We start from the raw sequence: 21564 nt of genomic DNA on the forward strand, positions 1-21564 counted from the left end.
CTAGGTTAGAAGATTGAGAGGAAAGGATTATGTTATATAAAAAGTAGAATAAAGCATAAATCTATTACTCTTCAGGAACACCTGGTCTTATTCTCCTAATACATTTCTCAGAAATCCTGTTGGTGTAAATCTTCCTTTTGTTCAGATTTTGCCCTAGTTTAATTGAACTTGAGTTTGATAATACCAATTATGTTAACACAATCATACTCCAAACTCAAATTTTAAAAAAAAGGACGATTATGCATCATCCTCTTCGTCGACATCACCCGCCGTGTTAATCTTGCCCAATCCATGTAAGTAAAATCATTTTTGAAGAATCGTGACTGAGACCTCGATTTTCACGGGATTATCAATATACTTAATGAGATATATCGTTTAAATAAGAACAGACTCGACTATACATATTCTACGTAAGGCGCTTTCTAGCATTGATTAGCTATCAGATCACATAGACTAACAATTAATTATTTTAGATTAAAAACAAAGATGAATAGTATTTGCCTTCAAGGGTAAGTGCAAGGGTCGATTTCGTAATCTCTTACCTAGTGTAGATACTAGGATGGATTACATTGGTGAACATTTGACACTAAATGTGTAACTTTTTAGAGAAAGTTCAAAGTCAATTGATCTCAAGTTCTGATACAGAAAAGAGCAAGGACCGAGTGAATTTGCAGCTTGAAAAGATACATGGATCTGTTTAACCTGATATCTGATACAGAAAAAGAGAGAGAGTACAACGCAATAGTAACCTGTAAAAGTAGATGCAAGTGTCAATGACATCTAAGTTCTGGTATGACACCCGTTAATCTGCCTGTTGGTTCCGTTGTTGTATACCTTGTTCATATTTGAGAACTTGACATGACTTACCATGGTTTACATGGCGGGTATTGTCGATGAAGCAGAAGAGCTTACTCTTCCGGAACACCTGGTCTTATTCTCCTTGTACTTTCTGAGGCATCTTCGTGTACATGTTCATATTTCGCCATAGATTTATGGAATTTGAGTTTGAATTATGATTATGTTGACGTGTTGGTATTTTTTTAATGTGTGTTATGGTAAGGTCCAAACACACAATTCCAGCCATTCCGTGGTACTAGCAGGCTTTTATCAATTCAATTGTGATGTTTTTTCTTAACATGTGTAAATTCTTACGCTTTTTCACAATATGACAATGATTTTAATTGTATCGATGGATATTTTTATATACGCCACACAATTACACGTCTTGTCATCAATCTTGTTCCATCCATACTTGCATTTTCCCAATACTCTTGGGAACTATCCACAAAACATCCTATCACTTCTTTGGTGGCAATAAATCAAGCGTCCAATTGATCTCAATACAAGCGTTCTCTATGACAACCACTGTTTGGCAACTCTTTAGTGTTCCCCAATGTAAAATGGAAATGAGAAGAGACTTTCTGATTGATACTTATGATATCGATGTTATCCTAAAATCTTTCTTGATATTATCAGAAGTGTGTTATAATTTCCATCTCTTCAGCAATAGATTGCTTGATATGTTGTCATGTTATTTCGTTGGGGTTTAAACACCACCATGACGTTTATGTAGATAAACTATCTCGGTCACATATATGTTTTGGTGTATTGTCAATAAAAAAAGATGACCAGACTTTGTGTAGCGAGACGGACAATACTCAGATGACCACAACCAGACAGAATCTAAATAAATTCCTTGAAAGCATATTTATATGTGTGACCATAAGCGGCAGCTTGGAAATGCCTGTTCAACCATACACTTCCTATCTGTGCCATACAAAGACACATGACAAATTGTGCTATCATTAATCAGTGTATACGATTTCTATTGTGACAGACATCATATAGGGCCTGGTCGAACAATAGGAAAATCGTTAAAGAAAAAATATATAAGATCAACATGAAGAAATGTATTGGCTGGTTTATATGTATATATATATATATATATATAGAGAGAGAGAGAGAGAGAGAGAGAGAGAGAGCGCTGCCATTGCTAGAATACACCTGCCACAATATTTTTTTGCTATATTAACAGTGACGGAAAGCAGTTGTAATTTAGCACGTGCGTTTATTCTACATATTTACTTTCTAATTTACTTAGATATTTCATTTAAAAATAGGAATAACTCTTAAAGCGATTTATGAAATTTCCTTTTTATTTCCATTGAAGTGTAAAACTATATTTCCGCGCGGAATTACTATTTTAACGTGCGTCATCAGACACAGTTCAAGGTAACGTCAACTTCAGGTAAACAAAAATGGAGAGACCTAACAAACTGTTTAAGTGCCGATATACTGAATTTTAAATAAGTGTTTCAGGATAAAGAGAGTATGTGGTCAGTGTCTTAAGATATAATCTACATTTTGGGCCGGGACAGAAAGACAAATGTGGCTCGCCAAAGGTTCGCCATTTTTGTCTTTCTACATTCTCGCCAAATACATTTTATGTTTAAGACACTGACCACTTACTCTCTCCACATATATATCTTAAAGTATATAGTACATGACATCTATACTGGAATACACATGTCACAAAATACATTCATCATTTATATCTCAATATTTTTGCCAATAAATCCATATTATTAAATACTAGATATCAAATTTTACCGAATACGTTCATCAACATTCTTCAGTAATATCTTATTTCAATTTATCGTGTTTTCTTTCTTTTTTTATTTTTACTTTCCCGTTTATTGGTAAATCATTAACTCTAATTGCAGCCTTGACGGTTTGCATTGTATTTCACTTTTGATTGGAATATTCCTTAACTTCATGTGGAACCTTTTCACGTGTTTATATTTTCTTATACCATTACTTAAATTGACAAGAAATGGGATCATTTTTATCATTTAATTGGTATCTTTTACGAGTTGAAATGTACTTGATGTTTAGTCGAAAGGGATGATGGACTGCACACCTTAGGTTATATTACGCCTCGTTGTGACCTGATACTTCATTAGTATTGAAATCTGCAATTTAATGTGTACCAGGCTTTCTGCTGTTGATAGCCACTAGATCAATTTGGATTAGGCATTTCGTCGTCAGGACATAGGTTGTTTTTACCATAATGAATAGGATTGCAAGGTTGATTAATGTTTTAATCAATATGCGCTGTATCACACGTATTGATACATATCGAACAGTAATGCTTTTGAAGCATATCCTACGTCTGTTGATATGGTTTGAGCAAGTTTTTTCTGTTCAAATCAAAGATACATGACATGTTTTATTTAATTGATACACTTGTACACAGTTGAGAATTAGCTAAAGTACGAATATGACAACATGTTGCGCCTAAATCTGTCTTCCTAAAAAGTATTTAAGCACTGATTTAACTTTATGTAAATGTAAATTGGTTTTAATCTTGTGGCATTTTTATTTTTTTCCATGTCATTGAAAGTGATGCCTTCGGTCTTTATTATAGATTATGCGACTAAGAAATGTACAGAAAACGCCACCTGGTGGAGAGAACAGCTGCACTTCCGAGAATGGACAGATTATACTCCCTGTCTCAAGATAAAGGTTTGTATACATTTTGATAAAAGCTTCCGATAACTCATATTACTGCCATGATGTATCAGATAACAGGCGAGCTACACACAACGGGAGTCTAATCAAATGATAAGTACATATAATAACCGTGTGTGATATTTCTTCTCGCAGCAGTCATGCACAAATTATCCAGTACAACGTATCAACGGCATTCTGCCTCAACAATGAATCAAGCGATCAGAAAACATTTACGTTCACTCTACAAAACCGTAATGAAAGAGCGATTTACATTAAAATGTGCAAGAAATTTGTGACCCATGTGGTTACTTTCCATGATATACAAACGTGTCCACATTATCATAACCCAAACTCAAATTGAATAAACTATGGCAAAATATGAATAAGAATAAGAAGTAATTACACGAAGACTCTTAAAAAAGTACCAGGTGCTCCGGAAGAGTAAACGTCTTCTATTGCATTGATGACACCCGCCATGTAAACCTTGGTTTTTCAAAATCATGTCAAGTTCTCAAATGAGAACAAGGTTTACAACAACGGCACCAACAAGCAAACTGATATATTGATGTAATGCCATGCTACCAAAATAGGTCAAGGTAAGGACTACTAGGGTTGTATACTTTTCTTTATTCGAAATCAAAAACATTTTATAAACCAAGAAAAAACAAAGCTAGTAGTAAAAAGGGGGATTCTTCAATCGCACACTGTATATTGCTAAAACGTTCATAAGTGATATTCCCTATTATATTAAACTTAATAATGTTTATTTTGTGGCAGGGACATACATGCTCAAATAACGATCTTCACACACATACTTCTCACTTTACACCACAAAAGCCTTATTCATATCAAAATACTTTAAAAAGGCAACATTTTAATGGAGTTTACTTTCACTAAACAATATATTATAAAGCAGATGCTTATAGTTTGAAGGATACTTGGATATCCTGAACGGGATCTTCTTGCCTAGTAGTTCCTTTGTTGTTAACTTAGTTGACAACATTTTACCTGAATGACCGAGCATTGCATTGCAGGTGTTCTCGATGAAGTAGATGAGGCTAATTCTTCCGAAATACCAAGAGCTTTTTTCCTTGTACTTGTTTTAGGAGTTCGTTTCGTTTGTTCCTATTTTCATTGAAGATTCTGATAGCATGTAGGTATTTCCTTTGTTGTTTAGTGTTATATAGTATAGGCTTGGTATTGGACTATATATTTATAATCAAATATCCAATTCCAAACTTCAAGAAAAGTATCTTAAAATTTAATGCTATATGTGCAGCATCAGAAGTTGATGCCAGGGTTGTGAAATGGCGTGTCTAGATTGATTGACTGCACATCTCAGTATATTGAGGTGAAATTTCATGTCTAAGACTTAGACAAAGGAATTATATCTTAGTTTCCTTGGATGCCATGTCTAGTAAAGTACTGGTGGATAGATGGTAGGTAGATAGGTAGGTAGGAAGGACAAGATCTCTGTCTGAAAGCGGACGCGCATTATTTGTAGGTTAATGGAAAATCTAACACAAGCAACTCACAAGGGATGTAATACCAACGGAGATGGTTGATATTTGTCTTTGTCTTTAATATGATACACCGTCTGTAAGGTAACGATATTAGTGTAAGAAAGCTGAGATAAATGCCAGTCTGCTATCACCCACAATTAACCGACGGGTAATATCAATGACATCAACGACTGCACTTACATCACCAGTTATAACAAACAGGAAAAGGTCACCACGTCAAATCAACATTTCCAAGATCAATAATCAAAGGATTTTTCTTCCTCCAATTACCAAAGCACACGCATTTGCCCGCAAAAATTGCTGAACCTACGTGATCATTCTAAAACGACGCTGATAAGTCAATAATCTCATAAAGTGTAATTTGGCTTTAATGAACCAAATTTTTTGGCGAGTCTGCAAAACAATTTCAAAAGCCCAGCAAGATGCTACTTAAAGATGCAAAGTTTACTGAATCTCGTTTCGTTAATGTAAAACTGAAAGGTATCATCTCATGATTTAATGTCATTGCAAGCGTTGTTATCAGTATGCACGAACGACAGACGGATGGATGGATAAAATTAATCTAGGGACGCGATCCGCATTAGTATTTAAGTCCTTAATGTACACCTTGTATCAATTAAAATAGTACAAAACGTTGAAAATGTAATCTGTAATGTAAACATATTATCCAGATATTTTTCTACAATGAGTTGTATGAAAAAAAAACGTAGTGATGTCAATTTCTCTGTCGTTGATTTTCGATTTCTGGACACCAATATTTATATGTCGCAGTTGATTCGATATTCAAGGGACATTTCCCTAATCACGACTTTTGTCAACTGACGGACAAACTCGTAACGCAGGCTTTCAAAAGACGCAGGTTGCTAAAAAAAGTATGGGGAACTTTTACGGTCGTTATAGTTATCTTATCGAGAAATACTCTATTTTGTGGTACATAAAGCTGTATACCATGTTCTCATTTGAGAGGGTGACAGTACTTACTTGGATTGACCAAGGTTTACATAGCGGGTGTCGTCGAAGAAGCAGAAGACGCTTAATCTTCCGGAACACCTGGTGTAATTATTATTGCATGTTTGTAGACATGTAAATGTAACATTTTGATATTTTGCCCTATTTTTGTTAAATGGAAATTTGAATTATGATTATGTTGACATGTTATTTTCCGTTTGTTTTGCTTGGTTATAGGTGTACAAGTCCGTGGTGTATATCGGTATAACATGTTGTTCCCTAAGTATCGCCCTGCTTGTTCCTGCAATCACCATTTTCCTTTCGATCAAGTAAGTAATCGTGCTGAGGTAAAGATAGAAAAGAAACACTCGACATTATCAATACAAAAAAAAAAAAAATAAAAAAAAAAAAAGGAACGAACTCCGGTACTTTTGGTGTCGATATATACCTTAACAATTGAAGGCAAGACGTATGTGAAGTACAAATGCTTTTTGCATTGTCGCTCACGTTTCCATTTTCAATTTAAAATGGTAGTGTTCTTTACATGGCATTTGATTTGATTTGTATTATGATTAAGAGTGGAGAGTGTTGAGATGTCAAGGGTACTGTAATTATAGAAAATTAATTGTTTTCGAAGCTATCGAGATCTTCCAATATCAAAAGATTGAATCGATTCGCCGCATGTTATCCACTGAGAGCAAATATGTGCAGGCAGGCTTTCAGGCGTTGCTACTCACCCAACTTTGAATTTCAAATCAATCCATCACCTGATGTTCTGACGTGATTGGAAACATTTCTACTGATTTAATTTGAAAATGCAATTGATATAAAATCGATTTAAATAGAATTTAGTTTCACATTGATAATCGTAATCAGATAATGGTTTTTGCACGACCTATTGAAGTCAGCAGCAGCCCATTTTATAGGAGTTTATTGATTTAAGTATCGATCTTTTGATAACTATTCCTAATGAAAATAAACATTAAATTGAAATAATGTTGAAACAATATGTGGCTTTATTTTTACATATAATTGGATGGATTTCATTGTCTTTGGCAATTGTGAATGTTCTATACATGCTAAATCTCAGTATCAACTACTGTTAGAGGATACCGGGGTATCGAGAGAACACCCACATGATTTGGCAGATGGCCTCTTATCCTTATATCCGATAGGATGACCTAATTCCGACCACCTTGATGAAATGCACTTAGGAACTACTGAGCAATCCTACTACCCACAGATAGATATACCAATTAAATTATTGCGAATCATTGTTTTATCATGTGTTATCTGGTGATTAAGGCATGTTAATGTTAACCCAACGTATTATTGAGATGTATAAAAGGTATCAATATGAACAATACAAGTGTCATCCGTATCCAAATTCATGTGCAGTCGAATGGCATTTTATAGAAATGAATGAGTACGAAATGCGACAATCTTTTTAAAAAGACAATATATCGTTACACCATAGATCACAAAATTTTACACTTAGAACGCTACGGCTTAACAATGTAGCCTTACCAAAGTCAGTTGTTTATTTCCAGCTCATGATCTGTCATACGGCTTTTTCCTTTTCCTGCTGTCCTTCATATGTTCATGAATTTCAACTGAAAACAGTTAATACTTGATCAAGCCATCAGTTATACTGAAGGAATATATCTGTAGGTAAACTTGCTAGTATTAGGCACCGACCTTTGCTCGTCAAGGTTTCTTGTTAATAACAGGCAATTGAGGTCACAACAGCGTATTCGCCTCCACTTGTGTCTGTTCCTGTCCTTCATGCTGACCTCTGTGTTCACGCTGTTTTGGGACCTGTTTGTGTATAGCGATCTCCTCAGTAACCCACGTCATCATACTACCATGCATCGCAACTCGGTAAGCTTGTTTAAGACATATCTTAATATGCGAGATGATTGTGCAAAAGACTTACCAGTGATTAACATCTTTCAAAGCAAATCTAGAATTTGATAAAAATGGATTGCAAAGCATCATAGGCAAAATGTAATGCGTTACATTATTTTGCCGTAAATATCATATTGTCAAGAACATTCAGGAAAAAAATCATACAGAACACTCCAAGTATTTTCCGTTTCAAATGTCATATAATTTTATATATTTTTTTTTTCGACCTATTTGGATTTTTCACTGTTGTTTCCTTTCATTTCGTGATGCAGTTTAATTCATAGTTGGACGATGCTTTATCCAATTCTAAAAATGACTTGATAGAAACTCTTTATTGTGTTTTATACATTCTTTTGATATCTGTTTCGTTATTTTGTCAGTTGTTCTTACAACTAAGCTTTTGTGTTTCTTCTCCCCTAGTTTGGCTGCCGTTTGCTTTACTTCCTGAAGAGATACTCAGTTTCCACCAACTACTTCTGGATGTTCTGCGAGGGTCTTTACCTGCATAGACTTATAGTACACGCCTTCAGAGTTCCAAGGTTTCTTCTATGGTACTACCTTCTAGGATGGGGTATGTATTACAATGCCCGTTACATCACTGAATGGCCCTTTATTATGCAGTTTGCTTCATGCTAAGTTAATTTATCACCAGTTCGGGATTACAAAGATACAATTATAACATAAAAACTAAAAATAAAATGTGAGTTCTAACTTCTATTGAATTTCAGACTTATAAATGATATAAAATTTCAAGGTCTCCCCAATGTTTATCGGGTCTATTTTGTAACTAATTTATTGTTGGCAATGGGATTTCTTGTTTTGGAAGGTTGTTCAATATTTTTTACAACGAGCAGACAAACAAACATTGGCCGATATCTAGTTTACAATGCTTCAGAAACTGCTTTATCGAATTCCCTGTTACAGTTGATAGTTTAGCTTGTCGTTTTGAATATTTAGATTATTTAAAATACCTTGATCAATATTGTGCGACTCTGCTGTATCTTATACTCAATCGAAAGGTATATAATGAAGCTAATAACAAAGACATCTTTTGTACAATATTCTTTCCTATGATTTTCTTTTAGAGGCTGAAATTTTGCTTTCGGTCATATATGTAACGACGGAACAAAGACAGCAATAGAATATCGAGACGTAGACCAAATTTAAGTTCAAAGATAAAATCGACGAAGCGGCGGCAAAATTTGAAAAAAAAAAAATCCGATTTACATAGAAATGGAAAATCGTGTGTTCAAAGAGGTTAGGCGACTTTTGCATCCGCCTTGTGAATATTCAGTCCAATTATAAGCACATCACTTTCTCTCAAATGAGTCAAGTTGATACTAAAGGAACCATCAGGCATATAAACGAACATCAATCACGTGTAATTTTATATCATAAAATGACATGATACCATTGCATTAAATATACAATTTCGGTTTTATAACTTCAATGTTAATTTAAACGTAAAGTACATGTAACTACATTGTAAAATAGTGTTTGATATGTACATAATTTAATATCATATCAAAATACACAATACTTTGTTGTTTCAAATGTTACTGAAATAAATTTAAAAACAATATGCCAACATCATCATGATCCAAAACCTATATCAAGCAAGCTAAGGCAAAATAGGAATGGAAGAGAAAATTACAAGGACATTCCTTGAAATGTACAAGGAGAACAAGAGCAGGTGTTCCGGAATTGTTAGCGTCTTCTGCTTCACTCGACGACACCTGCCATGAATATTTGGTCAATCTAATTACGTAATGCCACGTTCTCAAATATGAACAGTTACACTGCAACATAACCAGCAGGCAAACTAGCCATCATCAAACATGTTCAAACAGTGTACATTGTATGTACCCATTGTATGTATAATGTTATAATCTTTCAAAATAGAATCATCATGACAACTATAAAACTTCGCCGCAATGTTCATAAAACAAGCACCTACCGCCTGTTCTTGATATATACAGCATATGATTGTGAACTTTGTGTTTTGACAGCACCCAAAGACACCAATAGATAATCTCGAAAATCATTTCGATTGGTTTCATCAGACTATTTCTATGGATGTACGTCTAATTATTAACCTGTTGTAAATGAAATGTGGATTTTAATTAACTCCATATGAAGACTTACTAAATAAAAACGAGAGCCAAAGGATGCAATCGCCTCTTTACTATGGTTGCTGTAGGATGGAGTAGGGTTTCTTTTAATCTATATATCTGTCGTTGTTTACCGTTTTGCTGTATGAAGCACGTGCATAAAGAACCTAATGACTTGCATCATGCCGAGTGCTTCAGACAATTACCGTGTTTGTCGTGATTTAGTTGTGTCACAAAGTGTTGTATGTGGTACAAGCGCTTTAAATTCATTACACGTATGTTCACGTCAATTAAAATATATCGGAAAACCAGTGCAAATTTAATTAGAAAGGAATGATGCTTCTGTCGATTTTAAGAGATATTTTACCCTATAAGGCACGTCTAACATGTAGTTCGAGAGATGTAGGTTAATGGAAATGGCAGGGAAGTTTTACCGTTATCGCAGTGATCTCATTAGGAAATATTTAACCTGTTTGATGCTCGTTAGCATACATAGTGGTTCCGTTGTTTACTGTTTTCTCGTTTGGGAACGTGACATGTCTTACTTGAAATGGCCAAGATTTACATGGCAGGTGTCGGTATTGAAACAGAAGACGCTTACTCTCACAGAGCATCTGGTCTTATTGACCTTGTACTTTGTCAGGAGTCAGCGTATACATTTCTTTCGTTCACATTCTGTCTTGTTTTCTTGAATATGAGTTTTGATTATGATTCTGTTTACATATATCTGTATTTTGTCGTTGTTTTGTAACACAGAAAGCCATAAATACATTTTGATAACAAACGTTTTTTTTTATCATGTCCACTACGTTCGTCAAATATGTGACCATTTTCTACTAAGAAAGATTACCAAGAATATCACATTTAATCCTACTACAGTAATCATCGACGGTAAATTGTGTAGAATCCTGTCAGAATAATGAACCAACTCAGAAGTGTGTTAATCTGACGATCAATAGATCAAATCAGAGACACGGTTCAGAATATGCACATGTAGTTGTCGTTCTTTCAAAATCATTCAATATTGCAACAGTATAATCTTTATTGAATTCTTCGGATTAGTGAACCTTCTTATCCTGTTTTAACATTTGTTTCGCTCTCTTTGGACTTTTTTCAGTCGTTTAAGTTCCAACAATTTAAGCCCCGTTACCACTAAAGAGTCCCGGAAGGACGAATCAACTGTATGATGTAGATAAGTTCATTAGTTACCTACAATCTATCTAATTCGAAATTTGTGTTGAAGTGATTTTCAGTTTTGCGATCTTTGTGCAATTGTTTCCGCCGAGAAATTTTCGTATGACGGAAAAAACTTGAACATGAAATTCAAGAAAAAGGCTCCATAACCATACAAAAAAAAATTAAAAAAAATATGATGATAAAAATACACACACAAACACACACAAACACACACACACACACACACACCCTCACTCATACACACCCTCACTCACACACACATACACCCTCTTACCGTCACACATAAAATGGTGTTCTGTAGTAACAAAAAAACACCATGCGTTACCGCTTTGTGACTTAACATTAATTCACAGGATTCAACTGTTTAATGTAAAACATGTATATATCAATACTGATGGCGCTTTTCATTACACATATATCATTACTGAGTGCGTTGCATTATCGAACCGAAGTCAAGCGAAGACTGTGAAAACTTCTGTCGGAAATCTAAATCATGCCCTGAAGTTGAGAAGTGGTGGGAAAGGAAACGTCATATATGGGGCATAGGGGCATGTAGAATCAAAAAAATATTTTTTCAAACTTAATTTCTTTGTGAAGAGAATGGAAATGCAAGAAAGAGTATTTTGTTTACCTTAGATATGTTGTTTGAAGGTTTTTTTTAGATAGTTAAAATGAATTATTAGAATTATACAAATCCGTAATTTAAATATCAGTGTTGTTCTACAAGATTTACAAAGTAATTTGAATTAACCATTTGTTTTATTGTAGGTCTTCCGTTTGTACCAGTCTCGATATATGCTGTCATTAAAGCTGGAATCGCTAATCACGGGTTTGTAAAATGACAGTACATCATAGAATGGAACAATGATGAACTATTTTAACAATTTTAGAAAGCAACACCCATGCCTTTTCAATATGAAGTCCATTTAAACACAGACGATCAGAATTAGTCTCGCAATGTTTTCTACCAAAGAATAATAGTTAAAAAAGGGAAAGCAAGTCCAATATTTTTTATATTCAAATACATATGTTATTTATTTTAGAAAACGTCAGTTTCAGAAAAGGTTACCTTTCGAAATGTAAGCCAACACTGAGGTTTTCACCTATTTCTTTGGTGTAAGAAGGGAGACAATTCTCACATTGTTCTCTTCTGGTATTATAGAAACTGGTTAGCGCCACACCAAATGTAATTTTCTGTCGTAATTACGACTTACTCATTTTGTAGTTATGACCTAGTTATCTTATGACTTAGTTATGTCGGACATAAAATAATTAATGTGCGGTAATCGTCTTCCGTGCTTGTCAACATAGAAGTGTTTTATCTATTTACTTTTGGTGTAAGAAGGGAGATAATTCTTACATTGTTCTCGTTTGTTGAAGAGTCAAATGGTGATGATAAAAAATGAATGACCTGTGAAGCAGGCATCTCGCATCCTTGTTAAAATAATGAAAACAATTTAATACAAAGTATATCTAATTACACATATATTCGTTCAATAAATTTAATGTTATACTATTGAAATATAAACACAGGACAATTTACCGTGTTACTACTGACAGTCTGGGTGAAGTCCAATCAATTAACTGTTGTACTGTCTGTGGTGTAAACATCACGGAGATGTTTCATGCTTTTATCGATAGTCTAACATATTTAAAGGAGAGGTTCAATGAATGTAATATTGTACTATTTGTAATGTAAACGTCACGGAGATGTTTCGTGCTTCTATCGATAGTCTATTATATTTAAAGGAGAGGTTCAATGAATGTAATATTGTACTATTTGTGATGTAAACGTCACGGAGATGTTTCGTGCTTTTATCGATAGTCTAATATATTTGAAGATTCAATGAGTGTAATATTGTGCTATTTGTGATGTAAACGTCACGGAGATGTTTCGTGCTTTTATCGATAGTCTAATATATTTGAAGATTCAATGAATGAAATATTGTACTATTTGTGATGTAAACGTCACGGAGATGTTTCGTGCTTTTATCGATAGTCTAATATATTTGAAGGTTCAATGAGTGTAATATTGTGCTATTTGTGATGTAAACGTCACGGAGATGTTTCGTGCCGTGACTGGTAATCTGACGTATTTTAGGGTGAATTTACACTGTCATATAATTCCTTGTCTCCACCTGAGCGTTATATATGCACTTGAATTTTGGTTAATGACTTGTTTGAAATAAAAGATTCAACTTTTCAATTTAAATGTTAAATATTGTTGTTGTTTTTGTTTTGACAGCTGTTGGATCAAGAATATGGACGCGTATGAATGGATAATTTATTCGCCGAACATCTTCTGCATTTTAGTAGGTCACTCATTATTGTTAAACATCAAAACTTCATAATGGATAAATCACGTGTGAATATACAATTATCGAAACCTCTTAACTAGTCTCAAAATAGTCTACTGTAAACGAAACGGGACGATAAAAAGTAATGTACGAAACACAGAAATAATTAATACCTACTCCTAATGGGTTACTTAATGTTATATATGGGTGTTTCAATTTCAGGCGAACTGTATGTTTCTCTGTAGCATTCTACGAATCATGGTGTCACAGCTTCAAACACATCCGAACGAACCTAGCGGTTACAGGTAATATATTGTATAAGTTATTTAAAAATACAATGTTGTTGACAGGTAATGAAACAGTACAATGTTGTTGACAGGTGATGGAACAGTACAATGCTGTAGACAGGTGATGGAACAGTACAATGTTGTGTACAGGTAATGGAACAGTACAATGCTGTGTACAGGTAATAGAACAGTACAATGTTGTAGACAGGTAATAGAACAGGTACAATGTTGTAGACAGGTGATGGAACAGTACAATATTGTAGACAGGTGATGGAACAGTACAATGTTGTAGACAGGTGATGGAACAGTACAATGTTGTGTACAGGTAATAGAACAGTACAATGTTGTGTACAGGTAATAGAACAGTACAATGTTGTAGACAGGTGATGGAACAGTACAATATTGTAGACAGGTGATGGAACAGTACAATGTTGTAGACAGGTGAGGGAACAGTACAATGTTGTGTACAGGTAATAGAACAGTGCAATGTTGTGTACAGGTAATAGAACAGCACAATGTTGTGGACGAGTATAACAAGTAACAACACACTGTCGTGTACAGGTATGACAGGTAACAATACACTGTCGTGTACAGGTATGACAGGTAACAATACACTGTCGTGTACAGGTATGACAGGTAACAATACACTGTCGTGTACAGGTATGACAGGTAACAATACACTGTCGTGTACAGGTATGACAGGTAACAATACACTGTCGTGTACAGGTATGACAGGTAACAACACACTATCGTGTACAGGTAAGATAATTAACAATACACTGTCATGTACAGGTATGACAGGAAACAATGCACTGTCGTGTACAGGTATGACAGGTAACAATACACTGTCGTGTACAGGTATGACAGGTAACAATGCACTGTCATGTACAGGTATGACAGGTAACAATTACACTGTCGTGTACAGGTATGACAGGTAACAATACGTGTCAGGTATGTGTACAGGTATGACAGTAACAGGATAACAATGACAAGTAACAATACACTGTCGTGTACAGGTATGACAGGTAACAATACACTGTCGTGTACAGGTATGACAGGTAACAATACACTGTCGTGTACAAGTATGACATGTAACAATACACTGTCGTGTACAGGTATGACAAGTAACAATACACTGTCGTGTACAGGTATGACAATTAACAATACACTGTCGTGTACAGGTGTGACAGGTAACAATACACTGTCGTGTACAGGTATGACAGGTAACAATACACTGTCGTGTACAGGTATGACAGGTAACAACATACTGTCGTGTACAGGTATGACAAGTAACAGTATACTGTCGTGTACAGTAACAGTACACTGTCGTGTACAGGTATGACAGGTAACAATACACTGTCGTGTACAGGTATGACAGGTAACAATACACTGTCGTGTACAGGTATGACAGGTAACAATACACTGTCGTGTACAGGTATGACAGGTAACAATACACTGTCGTTACAGGTATGACAGGTAACAATACACTGTCGTGTACAGGTATGACAGGTAACAATACACTGTCGTGTACAGGTATGACAGGTAACAATACACTGTCGTGTACAGGTATGACAGGTAACAATACACTGTCGTGTACAGGTATGACAAGTAACAATACCCTTTTCGTGTATATGCATGTCATGTAATAATACTCTATTATAAACATACTTAAAGCTCTCAAGGCTACATTTGTCATTTTGTAATAATTCTAATAGTCGGTGATTGACATCCTTATTCTTACAGACGTGCTATTAAGGCTACATTTGTACTGGTACCACTGTTCGGGATTCAGATATTTGTTATCATTTATCGTCCACATGGATCAACTTCTCATCGCTTTTTCTACGAAATAATCTCAAAAATCATCACAGATTCTCAGGTAGGTGGCTGTGACAGGGTTATGTACATAACGTGTAATATTAAAACGCTTACACTTCCGAAACACCTGGTCTTATTTTCCTTTTACATTTTGAAAGATTCTCCATGCAGATCTTTCTTTTGATCAATTTTTTCCCTAGTTATATGGAATTTGGTTTTGGATTATCATTATGTTGATATGTTGGTGTTTTTTTCTTGTTTTTTTGTCCTTATAGTAATTCCCAATTATCAAAATGAAAATAACATGGGTGTGCAGTAGTATCCGGCATTCTCGACTGTTTGAATTTACATAAATGCAAATTCCTTAAAAGTATATACTTTTTTAAAAAAAATTATCAAACGATAATAAACAATATGTTAATGAGAGTGAAACGAATTTGGACATCTTCTTGTGATTTCTATTCCCGTTATGGAAATAAATGATCCATGGTAGATGGTGTTATCAACAAACTACAATGTTCAAGTACATGTATAATGTATACTTCCATCAGTGACTTGTGAGCTGTATCTTGTAAAAATATTTATCGATAATTAAATAGCTAGCTAAACAGCATGATGAAGAAATGAAGTAATGATATCCGTCCTGACATGTTAGACAGAACATGTCTACGGTCTCTAGATAAGCTGCCGTCAACCGCTTACTTCATCTTCACCTATAACAAATTTATGTTATAATTTCCATCCCGATAATTGAGTCACGACTTGAGCTATGTTTTTGGGGTATATTATATATCTATAACAAGAAACACAGAAATATATCCAGTGATGTCATTTTATTAAACGACGAATAACATGGCAACCGTGGTAACAGCAATGTCGACCATGTTGTACAAACATATTTACAACATAAACAATATTATACTTTTAATATAGTCAAAAAGATTCAGCATAAGATAACTAGTAAGGAAATGTGCCATTACCTAAAGGGTGGAATGGTAGGCCAAACTAATTCCATCAGCAAGTTTCCACCTCGTTAGATTTTTTTTTCACGTGACCTAGATCCGGTGAGCCAATTGGCTTGTCGGTTGTGGCAGAATTTATTAGGGTGTACTCGATTGAGTTTCAACCACCCGACTTCTGTTACTTTTCGCTCCCACTTTCATCGCATATTTATAACACATAATTTCAATGGTACAATGGCAAACATAAAGCAAATAATTGCAATGTACAACATCAATATATCTGTATCATAAATGTGTATGTATATATTAAGTGTGCCTTGACTTCTAATATGTTTTCCTATACAATCTACGTCTTTGTACATGTCTGTTGAAGCTATGCTGACTGGTCTACTAACACACATCACTAGACATACAGTAGCAACTTAACATGTATAAAACTTTGATAATATATTGTATTTATTCATATTATATTTGCCAGGGTGCTATAATTACACTGATTTACTGCTACGGCAGTGGAGAGGTAAGTTCCACTATGTTTCATTATTACTACATTTATCAGTTTAACATACCTGGTAGGAGAGATATAATTTAATTGAAGAATCGAGTTAACTTAAAAAAAATCATATTTGACAGATATGTTCTCGATTCATAGTTTGAAATTGATTTTCACGCAATTTTTCATTTTCATGAAATAACGACATGTTTTACTGGAAGCTGCTCATTATAATAACTTTCGGCAGTAACATGCAGATGAATGCATGCTTTCTTTATAGTTCATATTATGTTTCATTTGGAATCGATACTAAATTTTCCAAGTGATTTGTAATTGTAATTCTACATATATTGGGGTTGTTTGTTCTATTTTTTTTGTGACTCATGTCGTAAATTATGGTTTTGTTCAGTCCATTTTCACAATGTTAAGAACCATCTAATGGTGATTACTGGTGTTTTCAGTTCATCGTTGTTTTTTCGTATGGTTTTGTAAATGTTAACACTAATTTTGGTAGGGTACCTGAGCTAGATACGAAGAAGTGATAGGCTGGATAGGTTTAGTAGGGTTACTGTCAGTGGTAAATATTAGTAGGGATGGTTTATTTGCTATTTTCAGGACTATACCTGTAACAATTTATATACTGTCCACAAAAAACCGAAAGCTCCACAATTGACTTGCCGTGATTATGACGAAATAACAACCATTGTTTCCGATAATTGTCATTTATTTAAATGACGAAAATGCCCAAAAGACGGCGTCTGCAAAACACGTAACAAAACATACAGAAGAACAGCTAGAAAAACTATATATACAAAATAAATACATAAATGCAGGGTTGATGTAAGAATAATCACCATGAGAACATATCTGCAGTTTTTTCCTTTGTTTTGATAACGTAACATCTAGATTTTTAAAAATATGATTTTGATGATGGTTCACGATTTATTGATAAAATAATGGCGGCAAATACGAATTTATTTAAGTGTGGTTATTAGAGACACAACGATGCAAAACAAACATAAAACACATGTAAAATTAAATTGATCCAATGTAACACAAAAATCATTTTATGCAACATAGATTGATTTATCTTCGGTAAAGTTTATAGAATTATGATGGGTGTGTTGTTTTTGACTTTTTAAAGTCTTTTTCATCCTATATTTTGTCGTTGTAGCTGAAAACGTTTGTTAGAAGTTCTTAAGTTATTTATATGTTAATACTGACAATATCCTTCTAGGGATCAGTCTTGATTCTACGTGTTGTGCTTGTCAGTTTTGCTGTAGAGAGCATTTCCGTGTTTGTAGGTATCTCTTTTGTTTTTACGGCTTGTCTTTGTATGGTTAGAAGTAATATTTTTGTCTCATTCCGACAAAAAAATTACACATAATTGTTTATCAAGCTAGTAATATTCTTATGTGATGTTTACGTATAAAATGTATTGAAAATGTTCCTTTCCTCTTTATTCTAGTATAACACGCACAGTTGTCAGCACCGGTCTGTTTCGTACCAATTTTTCCCCTATGATATATTGTGCATATACTGGGAACACATATACTTAAAGTTTACGTGTGGCAAACTTGCGTAGAAGCCTCTGGTACCAAATGAAAATATCACCCCGAAACCCTAGTTCAATCAGTAGACTTGTCAGTTGTCCAATAAAAGTCATTTGTATCTATCAATGCTCAGTTGTGAAATAAAAGGCATATATTAATGAAAAGATGCTATTCAATGGTGTATCTTGTACAATTTTGCTGACAGAGCTAGGGTTCTGATGAATATTGTTTTATTGTGGGGATGTCAAGCACTCCATACCAACCTGTGCACAGCATAATTCGGAAAGCACAAGGGATGGAAACTGACAGGTGCCGACAATTGTGTACATTATAATTGCTTTTAATTAAGAACAGTGTTAATCTATATTCAGGTCCATTCCTGTCTGCGGTCCCGTTGTCGTAGCTGTATACGTGAATTTTACATCCGAAACAACACCGCGACGAGGACGCCAAGCGTGTCAATGACCCAATACACTGCCATTACTACCAGCCAGCCGCGACTCTCCTCCTCAAAAGACACCATTTTGTATTCTACAAAGGGAGACCACTCCGAAAACAAAAAGCGTGTCAATGTAAATGGACAAGTTCATACGCAAAATTTTCACCGCTAGTCGCTTTTTCTTTTTACTTCGCATACAATTCCGTTCTTTTTTTTACCTGTGTCTAAAATTATAAAATTATTTGTAGCATCCAAACAATTAAAGTTTCATGTAATTAAAGAACGAGCATTGCGTCTTTTGTCAATTTAGAAATATTAGCATAACAATATTGATAGATGCGTTACGGGAAGGTTAATGTAAATTCATAAACTTTAGTATTATTCAATAAGGCATACGAATGTAATTTAATAGACAGCCAATGCTTATACAATATTTATTCATTATCGCAAGCGTTACGGAAACCATGTAGTTGTAGTGTGACAACAGTTTACTAACTCTCCTCTCTGCGGCCGGGTATATTCAAGCACAACGTCATTAGGAAATTTCATTACAGAGAAAAAAAAACTGATTTCCCATATAAATCACCAAGGGTGACAAGAGAATAATATTTTTTTAAATTGCAGCATTGTGACACGAAAACAGGTATTGATGTTGTTCAGTATATTAACAAAACATTAAAAATTTCTGGATTGTAATCATTGTCAGTGTAGAAGGTTCTGATGACAGAAGATATATGGCTTGTAGGTGATGTTTCCAAAGCTACACTGGCTCCAACACAACAGGCGCGTGGACTCTCCGACGCCTATATAGCTACTAACATTCTATTTGGGTTTGGTTGATTGTTTTGTGTGCTATATTTATGACTTCCAAAAATGGTATCTTGAAATCATACGAATAAAATAGATGATGTGAAATCGTATGTCTATTTTATTTCACTCTTTCACGAGTGCGCAGCACGAATATACGATATTAGGCACATTTGTAAAATATACTTGTTATTACTATTTGATCAACTTTAAACATTGAACATAACATAGACAACCGATATATAGAGAGAATATCTAATATCTAATAATTTTACACGAGTGAAATATAATTGTTATTACTGAAGACGCTATGATATCATTTTCACAAGTAAAATAGCCAAAAAAAACTGCATTGTTAGAACAAATTTAAACGAAGAAGCTGACTAGACTTTTCGTGGACACAACTCACTCATTATATCTTTGCAGTACACGATAAACCATAGTTCATTTTTATAAAAGAAAGTAATTAAAATACATAAATACAAAAACAAAATTTCAATGGATATTTCAATTCATTTTCACATAAAATATTACTTATTCATGTCAATAACAGACTTTAACCTGTGACAAGCTAATACACGGCTGAACATATTGTGGCAACCTACAGTTGTCGCTGTTGACGACACGAATCCCCATGAAATGTCTAACGTTTAACATGAAATTGAAGGTTGTGTCACAAGTAAACAACCCATGCATCAGGTTTCTGGTTTTGTGTTTTTTGTACTTGGCTTTATGATTGGTCAATTTTATCCGATGATTGGTGATCTCTCTTTTCATTGGCGTCAGTCTGCAAAAGTGTTGCCTTTCCATAAACCTTATAAATGAGATATTTCTCTTTATTTCAATTTTGCAAAAAATGTATTTAAACATTGTAGGAAGACATCAAACTTTGTACCACAGATACTGAACAGACTAAGTTTGAAACATTAATCAAATACAGACCAGAAATCGGAAGTGCGCATGACGTCGCGTCCAGTTGCTTGATCACTGGAACAAGCACACTAACGTCGTGACAACTACCCGCCAATGTAAATAGCTACATTTCACTGACTTGCATTGAATTGCAAAGGAAAAATACAAGTTCAGTCCATGTGACTTACTTAGTTGAAACACTTGTAATAACTTTTCAAATGTCTTATTTAGTTACATAAGTTGATATTTACGTGCGGATATGAAGTCTTAACTTATTCAAGGAAAAGTTTTTCTCGCACCTGTGACAGGGATATTTTACGTTATACGCCATCCTAGATTTTTCCTGTCTCGCCCGATCATCATAGTACCCTTACGTGCGTTTTTACGGAATTTTTACGCAAAAGTGTATTCATCCCCGTGTAGGCGTAGTTCGCACCTTCACCCGTGCATTTCAACAAAACATAGGTTATATCGTTGTTAAAATTTCAACGATATTCTATTTAATTTAGATGTTATTGATAAAATAAGATCTCCACTATAAAGTGTGTTGATTTTTTTGTGAGTGCGGCCTCCATTGTTTACGCGGCACTATCCAAACGTTTAAAAGTGAAGAGGCTGTGTGGGTAGTTTGAGGCTCCCACGGGATACGCAAAACTGATGTAATATTGAATAATTTCAGAATAGTAGTAGGCGCGAGAAAAATATCTATTACCTGTAACTGAGCGAGATCGGGGTATCTCAGTCTCTTCAGAATAGTAGTAGGCGCGAGAAAAATATCTATTACCTGTAACTGAGC

The 21564-nt window shown here is 34.5% G+C and overlaps 1 protein-coding gene across 1 annotated transcript in view; it reads left to right on the forward strand.

Annotated features, from left to right (window-relative positions):
- LOC132546312 (calcitonin gene-related peptide type 1 receptor-like) overlaps positions 1 to 19221 on the forward strand; it is a 53936-nt gene extending 34715 nt beyond the window's left edge. Inside the window, exons 2-11 of the mRNA XM_060210037.1 lie at positions 3428 to 3525; positions 6222 to 6313; positions 7715 to 7865; positions 8313 to 8463; positions 11969 to 12029; positions 13446 to 13512; positions 13720 to 13802; positions 15528 to 15663; positions 17043 to 17084; positions 18982 to 19221. Coding sequence (XP_060066020.1) covers positions 3428 to 3525; positions 6222 to 6313; positions 7715 to 7865; positions 8313 to 8463; positions 11969 to 12029; positions 13446 to 13512; positions 13720 to 13802; positions 15528 to 15663; positions 17043 to 17084; positions 18982 to 19221 — 1121 coding nt within the window. The remainder of the gene's footprint in view (positions 1 to 3427; positions 3526 to 6221; positions 6314 to 7714; positions 7866 to 8312; positions 8464 to 11968; positions 12030 to 13445; positions 13513 to 13719; positions 13803 to 15527; positions 15664 to 17042; positions 17085 to 18981) is intronic.
- Positions 19222 to 21564: the final 2343 nt, after the last annotated feature.

The sequence above is a fragment of the Ylistrum balloti genome, unplaced genomic scaffold (genome assembly GCF_031769215.1).
Source record: "Ylistrum balloti isolate Yb309-2 unplaced genomic scaffold, AGI_CSIRO_Ybal_v1 Utg369882, whole genome shotgun sequence".
Lineage (NCBI taxonomy): Eukaryota > Metazoa > Mollusca > Bivalvia > Pectinida > Pectinidae > Ylistrum > Ylistrum balloti.